The 9,150-nt window shown below is 40.7% G+C and overlaps 1 protein-coding gene across 1 annotated transcript in view; it reads right to left on the bottom strand.

The window, feature by feature from the left end:
- Pkhd1 (polycystic kidney and hepatic disease 1 (autosomal recessive)) overlaps nt 1-9,150 on the bottom strand; it is a gene marked incomplete in the record, with an annotated part of 446,270 nt that overhangs the window by 304,136 nt on the left and 132,984 nt on the right. Inside the window, 1 exon segment of the mRNA XM_013510899.1 lies at nt 5,203-5,359. Coding sequence (XP_013366353.1) covers nt 5,203-5,359 — 157 coding nt within the window.

The following is a 9,150-nucleotide window of genomic DNA, read 5'->3' as shown; positions in this document are numbered from 1 at the left end:
GACCTTGCGCTTACCAGGCAGGCACTTTTGCCGCTGAGCTAAATCCCCAGCCCCAATAGATGAACTTTGGATCTTTCTCTAATTACAGTAAAAAAATAATAATAAATATAGGTTAAATATTATATCATGATGGCAAAAATATCTGGCACTTGCCAAGAATTGATATGCATAGCATCATAAATAATGGTGACAACTTTATTTCTGCCACCACAAAGAAATGTACAATTCTTTTCACCATAGAACTCATGTGTTTAAGAAAAATGTCAACTCTATTTTAAAGTTGGAAATGTTAGTTAGACAGAGTTCAAGATTCTTGAGGGCTCACAGGTAAAAGTTTTAGTTTCCTTGATTTAAGAGCCTATTCCTTTACATAAATAGAAAAATAATGCAGAGAATCCATTTTTCCATAAAGAAGTCCCAAATCCACTTTCTCCATGACCTAGTCCCAGTTTTATTTAGCACTAATCCTTTCAGTGTACATCTACTTCCTGTAGAATGCATTCTGTGTAATATAAAATTAGCCAAGAAAGAACTTCCACCATAATACCTTTTATTCTGTTGGTTAAGGCCTTTTGAAGCTATTTCTTTTGGATTTGAAATTTCTCATGCTTTATCCCAGCCTGTCTGTGGAATCACAAAAATGAAGAAAATCCCACTCAGCTATTTTCCTGATCTGATGAGTGGATATCAAAAACACAGGCAGGGGTCTGGGGATTTAGCTCAGCGGCAAAAGCGCCTGCCTGGCAAGCGCAAGGTCGTGAGTTCGGTTCCTGGTACCGGAGAAAAACCAAAAAATAAAAAAATAAAAAAAAAAAAAACACAGGCAGTAACAGAAATCCAGAGAGTGAATTGCAGTTGGTGATGATGATGATAATGATTCAATCTCATATTTGAATAGGACTTTCACACATAGTATAGACCATAAAAGATACTAAAGGTTGAGAACTATACTGTATTAACCACATATTTGAGAGTTGGGATTCTTCATCATAAAAGTACTCTTTAAATGACTTTCAGAAACAGAAAAAAATAACTTAGCGATGGATTTCATCTTCCTAAGATCTCATAATGACATGTATAGTCATATAAGTGTGTCTGTCATGTGTATCTCTATATATTGTGTGGGACTGTATATGAACATATATGTATTTTCAAGGCCATGCATGTGTATGCACATGAGATATATATACGAGCATACATACATGTGTGATGTGGGTATGTCTATGTGGAGGGGTGTGTGTCATTGAGAACAACAAAGGATGGTGAAGATAAATTAATTGAGAAAACAATATTTGAAAGAGCAAGGGTTGTTAAAATATACACACTAGGTTCCATCTGGTAGCTGACTTCTGCACCATCTAGTTGTCCACTGATTCAACAACCAACGTAGGATTTTTGAGCCCTCCCTCACCCTAGGCCAGACACATTCTAGACCCTGAAGGAAAAGTAGTAAGCAAACTGATTAATGCTCTCCCTCTCTGAGCTTATTGCAGTAGAGGAGACAATTTTTAAAAATGTATTTATAATATATCATTTGGTCATAAGAACTGTGAAGAAAAATAAAGTAAAAGAAAAGAAAAGAGGATAGCAGGGAGTGGTTTCATCTTTTTGAAAAAGATGGCCAGCAAACCCTCTTTGATAAGCTCATACTTTCTCCAAAAGGAATGGAAGAAGAGAGCCCACCACACAAATCTGAAAGACAAATATTTCAGGCAAAGGGCATCAGAGGCAAAGGTCCTGAGGAGGAACACTTGTAGAAGAATTGGAACAGAGTGAATAAAGAAAACAAGGTTAAAGAAGGAATTGGAGGTTAAATAATAGAACTTTGAATTTTATAAGATCAGGAGCTACTAGGGGGGTTTTAAGAGTAACAAGATCCGATTTTTAAAAGGCATGGACTATGAAGTGTTAGAATTAATTTATAACATATAGTATAAAAGCCGAATGCCGGTGACTTAAACACGTGAACTCTTGTTTTCTAATGAAAAAAAGCAATTTGAGGACGGCAGCTCATTACTAACATGGCAGCTTCAAAGTCCTCAGGTTCCTGGGTTGCTCTAGCCTTTTTCTTCCCTATTCTCAACAAATAACCATGCTCTGAAATGTGGCTGCAGACTTAGCTGTCACATTTACGTACAAGGAAGTACGAAAAAAGGAAGAACAAATATGCTTCCTACTGAGTGAGCTGTACTTTAGGGAATTTCCCTGTTATTCTCTAAGACATTCCTCTTACATCTCATTGGCCAGCTTTTTAGCTGGAAGACTATGTCTAGCTATGAGGTAGGCTAGAAAATATAGCATTTAAATGAGTACATTGCTGCAACAAATGAAAACAGGGTTCTACTATAAGGAGGACAAAAATCTAGAAACACTGGAACCAATTTAGAGGCAAGTTTTAATAGTCCAGGATAAATTATGAGGGTTAAAACTAGAGTGATACCAACAGAAGTGCTGATATATGGAACCTATGTTAAAGCGCCAGCCAGCAGGGGTCATTGATAGCATGGTCACAGGATGTGAGAAAAAGAAAGAAGCATACAATGCCTCTGACGTCGTTGGCCTGGGCCCTTGGACACACACTGCCTTAATAACTAAAAGTGGGAATTCCTTAAGCTTTGATTTTGTGTGAACATTGATATCTACATGATCAGAACATCCTTCAGATACAAATGATCATCTCTGCATTTTCTCTATAATCCAGCTCTAGTCCCACATCCTGAGCATCTCGATTACACATTGTACCTCACTGCTGCACCACCTATTTTAGAGCTAAAAATCACACATCTTTGTTTACTTGCCGGTTATTTTTTCTTTAGTAATTTTACACATCACTGACATTAAGAATTTTTCCTCATTTTTCTTGTATTTCAGAGTTCCTTTGCCATTTAATAAGAATTCTCAGATTATCTGATCTGTGTCATTTCTCTGTTCTCAACCCATACCTCCGTGTGCCCTTCCAAACACTCCTGTGTGCTGCTTGTATAGAACCTCTGACCCACTGCTTGGCTTTGCATTCCTGCCAGCCCTCCTCCTCCCCAGGAGGAAGGGAAGGTCCTGCAGATAACTACTCCCTCTCCACAAGGTGAACGCTGATCTTTCCAAACACAGCTCACTTGTTCTAAATCATATGACATTAAAATATTGCCTGAAACAGGAATATTAAGGAAAACCACTATTGAAAGCCACATATTTGAATCATTCATATCTTAAAATTTCTAAGGGTGAGGAGCTACATGTATATATTACCCTTCCTTGCTCCTTCCCTTTAGTATCCCTCTGATAATCTCTCTGATGTCTCTTCTGTCTTTGGGATCTTGTTCTACCAAATCCATTCCCTGGTTGAATGTAGTTGAAGTAATATTACATACAGAGAACAGTTAGTCTAAGACTTTGAGCTGAAAAACTTCTACAGATGGTTGTAGCAATTTAATGTCAAAAGCTTTGTACACCTGAAAGGTACGCCACCTCCCAGCGGAACTTAACTCCTATGGGGAGAGCACAGGTTAGATGTGACAAGAGAATCTTTTTCCAAGATGAAGCTTTATGTACGTAATTTTCCTTTGTCGTTGCTAGTCCTTCTGTAGTTGATGGCTGATAATGATCAGCATTCCTCACAGCATCTAGCTACATACACACACACATACACACACACACACACACACACACACACACACATATGCACAATATCAGATTTACAAGTCCAAGCTGACAGACAATTTTCTCCTAAGGAATGCTAATTAATTGATTCACTGAAAGCTTCTCCTCATTGCTGGAGAAAAATAAAAGTTTCTAAATATAGAATGAAAAAATGTCAAATCAGAGAAATTTGATTCCATTTTTAAGAGACAGGTATCAAAATGGCATGAGTTTATTCTCTTCAAAATATCTTCTTTTGTAGCCATATCTTTAACAAGAACAAATGGTATGAGACGCTATCAAAAACTATGATACATGCTTAAATAAAAAAACCTCACAGTAAAAGACACACTGCCACTAATCCCTCTCAAAATACTCTCGCTTGCTTAGAACACACTGATCCCTTCCTTCTTCCACTTTCTGAAGCAGTTCTGGACGAACTCTTTCATGAGTCTCCTTAGTTGTGTTGTAGTGGTTGCCCCTATGCCCGGAATTGATTCAAAACATTTACTTTCATGGTACTTTGACTGTGCAGAAGAGCCAGAAGTGGGACTGTGCCAGATCTAGGAATAAGGTAGATGAGGACGCACTCTAATGTTTTTTAGGAGCCTCTCTTTCTGTTGGCTGGCCCGAGGAAGCAGCACTCACCGCACTTCTGATCCCACCTCATAAAGACACCCGCAAAAGGAGACTTTCAGAATTGCTTGAGAAACTGGCAAGAACAATGAGCTGAGTGTTTAAAGTGACAGTAAATAGTTTAAGGGGGATTCATGCCAATGTGTCTTTTGCCGTAATCAATTTTTAAAATTTAAACTGTCACCATATATTTCTATCACACCTTAGATTTATAGTAAAGGACCATGCTTTAGTCTAGTGTTTTAGAGACATGCATAACCAATCGCATCTCCCAAACATTCATTTGCCAAGGACCAAAGGCACCTTGATCTCTGTTCCTTAGTATTAGCCCCTGAAGTACGCAATGATGTTTAGTCTCATTTAATGGATTAGGAAACAAACGCACAGAGAGGTGAAGTAACTGACTTGGCCATTTGGCCATGTGGTGGAGGAGTTCAAATCTGAATTCCCCTGTCTCTTCCAGCTTCCTAGGCCCTAGAGCTATGTGGCCACTTTGCAATAAGGAAGCCTATTTATATGACTTTCCATGAGACCAAGAAGTCAAAACCGCAAGAGGGGAAAGGCAGGAAGACATGGCTTTCTTGGCAGGGAATTTCAAAGCCAGCAGCCTTAACCGATTTCAGGCATTTTGCTATATTGTGAGGCAGCCCTGGATATGCATGACTACAAAGGGCTTGACTAAAGAAGCATATTCTCTGAGAATACTGTGAACTTTCTTGTTTTCCGAAACTTAAAATAATCAAGCTCTGTGCTTGTGAGAACCAAACGGATGGGCTTTTACTTTGAACCCTTCAACCACTGCTTTTTCCTAGTAAAGTCTGGTCTGAGAATAAATTGTCAACCAAATGCTGGAATTGATCCAAAACGTTCCCCTCCCTTCTGCTCCCAGAGTCACAGAATAGCACGGAGCGGATCTTCCCATTCACAGACCTTTAACATGCAGCAAATTGAGGACGCTGGTATTCCTGTCAAGCAGCAGCCGCCGGCCCTTCTCCACTGTGACGTTGTCGCCATCTTGTGGGGGTCTGTCAGGAAACCAGCTGTGAGCCCTGGACCATCGCAGGCAGAACTGCAGGGAAAAGTTACCCTGGAATAGAGATTGTTCTTCTTCAAGGGTCGTATAGGTGACCAGTCAAAACAGAATCTTTTCAATTAAATTAAATGAATTTAAATATTTTCAATGTGTCAATAAAAATTAGTCACCCATCTTCCTCATGCAACTAAAGCAAAGAGGAGAAAATATGGCATAGGTAAAGTTGCCCGGGCCCTGGAATTAACTCTTCCTTAAAAATTTTCAGCACAGGACCCCATTCCACCCAACAGATGGAGCTGATTCCATATTTTAGTTTTACAGGCGTGTGTTGGGCCTTGGACAAAAAGTCATAAATAGCCTGGCATAGGGAGAACTAAAATGTTCTGCTTCATGGGTGGCACTTTGCTCTACATAATTGGTATCATTTTTCACTGGTCCTACTGCCGAGCGTCCCTGTTTTATAGGAACATTCTTCTTCCCATTGTTCAGACCTCACCCCACTCAGCCCTCAGTGATATTACTTTGGCCTTTCCTCTGCACGTAAAAAGGCCTTGGTGCCTTGGTGCTGAGCAAAGCTCCTATATGCACAGGTAGCAAGAGAATAACCTGCAAGCTTTACAGAGAGGCAGGGAGCAGAGCTGAGCAAATATCCAACAGGAAGGAGCAGCCCTGCTGCCCAGCCTTCCATCCTCCTGTCAGGGTTCTGGCTCCCCTGCTGACTCACGGTCACTCAAAAGTCATGTGTCTTTCAAAACAAGGACGTGAAAACCACAGACAGCAGAATGCAACTTGGGCAGGAGGCTAAGAACATGTCTACATGTCTTGTGAAATTATGGAGCTCCTTTCATGATAAGTTTAATAAAATCTGAATGGAGAAGGCAGTTGCCTCAAGGGAAAACATACAGCATGTGTCTGCCACTGTCCACAGCGTCTCCTTCCCACTCAGACTCCAACCAAATGTGAAGCGTGAGTTCCTGCAAAGTGAGCTGTGTAGGAGATCCTCTTGTGACATGCTGGAGGCAGAGGGGAGATCCTTGAGTGGGAAAGACACACTTGCAATGCCAGCAACTATACCTGCAGTAGAATTGTGCCCGCCAGGGTTTCTGAGGGAGAAGATAGAAAACTGTGCTGCCAGAAGAGTCCGTATATTTTGCAGAGGAGGGCAGTGATCCCTAGGTCAATCACTTTGAATTATGGCCCCAACTCAATCCCTAAGACTTTGGCATAAGACAAAGCATGATAATTCTGTTTTCTACATCTATGAAGGAGAAACAAAAGCCCCACTTATTCCGTTGATGAACAGAAGGGCCTAAGACGTAGTGATAACCAGCTCCAGAAGAACAGAAAAGGGATGAGTTGTACATCAGCATTATTGTAGATCTTCTGAAGCGCTCCCCCAATGATTATCCTGGACAAGAAAAGTTAGAGGGAAGGTTAACTCCTGCAGATTTTCACTATCCAGCTAGCTATAGGGAGGTAAGCTAAGTAAAAATAACTTCTATAACGATATATCTTACACACTGTTGTAACACTTTAATTCAGGGAAGTGGAGGAAAATAACATGGTAGGAAGATGGAAAAAGATCAAGACAGTAGCGTCAACTGCAAAGAATGAGCCGGGTTATCTCTCTTGTCAGCTCGAAGTCCTCAGTGCAAGGACATCTGAAAAAGCTGAGACGTCCAGGCCAGAGATAGAAAGGTTCTGGTAAAGTCCTATTTGCCTTTAGAGGTGCTTCAGGGAGTGTTTCTCAGCACAAAGCTTATGCAACACAGATCCCCTCAGTGTCATCATAAAGCTAGGAGGAGGTAGGACCCAGGGGCCTAGGATTCTAGTCATCTCCTCAGATGACAATTCCACTTCAAGGGGCCAACATAAGGCAAGATCTAGATGGGAGAAAAGGGAGATACACCCCAAAAAGTAAGCAATAGGTTTCCTCCAAGCCAACACATGGAGCTCAGAGATTTTAGGTCACTCAGTAGCTAGCAAGCTGAGCAGAGTAGATGTGGGTGGACGGTAAGAGGCAGGAAGGCTTCTGCAGTATAACCCCTTCTAAAACATCAACCTAGCAATAAGATTCATAGCCCAGTGACAGAATCACAAAGAAAACCAGGGCTCACAACACAGCAAAAAGGTACAGACCAACTAACACTAATCAGGCACTTGAAGTCAATGGATAACTATCTCATGGTGTCTCCCACTAAATTGAGGACATTTTTACAATGATACAATTAGCACTGACATCTGTTCCCTGTGTCTGAGTGAGCTTGAAAGACTTTCCGCCTGGCTCTGAATGAAGCACCTGTGTGTGCCGTGGGCTGCCCTTCATGTGATAGGACGTTTTGGCCTGGGTCTGTCAGCTTTCAAATAACGTTATACTCAGCCCCACCCCAGTGGATGAGAAGATCAAATATTGTTATCTCCATGTTAAAGTTGAGGAAGCCAAGCCTCAGAGTGTTTCTATGATGCAGACAGGAGTCATGCAAAGCAAATTTTCACCAGAGATCTTCCATTGGCGGGGTCCTCTGTTGGGATGCCCCGCCCCCTAAGATCAGTATGACTCTCCATTACTTCATCCGTGTCTCTGATGAAGTATCCTCTCCTTCCCTGTATTTTATTTCTCTAAAACAGCACCTCAAATCATTCCCTCTGCCCTGGTAATGCTTCATTCTGGTATTAGATAAGATAATCGATAATCCTTGCATATTTATCACGTGTGTATTGAGTTTACCCAGTAGAAGCAAGGACTTTGCTTGGATCATTGCTAGGTCCGCACACCCCTAAAACATGTCTCAATATAAATTGTTCAGGTAATTTATTAAATTAATATCCTATCTGTTAATCTCGTGCATGCCTTTATAAATATTAAATGCACACACACACACTTTCTGATACAATAGGTGAACAAATAGATTTTAAGGCTTAAAACACTTCAAAATGCTGCATTCCCTGGGCCTTCTGCTTCAGCAGGGTTGGTCTATACACTTTCACATTCCTTTTCTGTTTTCAAGCTCTCTTTAGACATAAACCAAATGATGGAAAAAGCCAAATTAGAACCTGTAACTCGATCCCAATGTCCCTGTGAAATGTTGCACTGATTTTCTTTTCCCCTTAAGTTTTTCTATTCAGTGTGGCAAATTCCAAATAAATACAAATGATAAGCATTCAGTTTCAAGAGATTTAAACTCCTTTGTGCTAAAAGGCTCCCTTTGTCTCATAAAAATATCTTGAGGATGTGTGTTTATTGATGATTCGTGCTTTTGTATAAAAAGTGACTAAAAACCAAAAGATCAAAAACCAACTTAGCTTCACCTACTTAACAGCTACCCAGAGAAGTAGAGAAACAATGTATGTGCATAACTGCAGAATGTTACTATCCGTGATCATCAGCTTGCTGCCGTAAGGATTTGAGTTCCCCTGCATTTCCACGGTGGAGGAGCTGGTGGTATAATTCCCTACACAAGACCCTCAGGCCACTGCCCCACGGACAAGTGGAGATGATTCGCCTTTCAATATCTTCATCCTCCAATGTATCTTACTTTGATCTAATCAAGCAAAAATGAAGGCTCAGGGCATTTACAAAAGAGCTCTTATCAATATATTTGAGAATCTTTCTGCTGATGCCAACTCAGTGTTTTTGGTCAAGGTGATGCTGTGTATCACGAGTCAAGCTAGTGGGTCAGTGTGCGCTTCACTTCCACCTAATATAGCTTCTTTCCCATATAATTCCCAAGGTGTTCAGCATTCAGGTCTCATGTGATATATACAAATCAGTCCTTCCTACTCTACAGATGAAACAAATCGTTTCCTTACAAGCTCAGGAGAGCAGATATGGAAATAGAGACATA

Source organism: Chinchilla lanigera, unplaced genomic scaffold (assembly GCF_000276665.1).
Source record: "Chinchilla lanigera isolate Chin_1 unplaced genomic scaffold, ChiLan1.0 scaffold00010, whole genome shotgun sequence".
Taxonomy (NCBI): Eukaryota; Metazoa; Chordata; class Mammalia; order Rodentia; family Chinchillidae; genus Chinchilla; species Chinchilla lanigera.
Note: the sequence above shows the minus strand (reverse complement) of the source record. Positions and strands in the feature narration are given on the sequence as shown.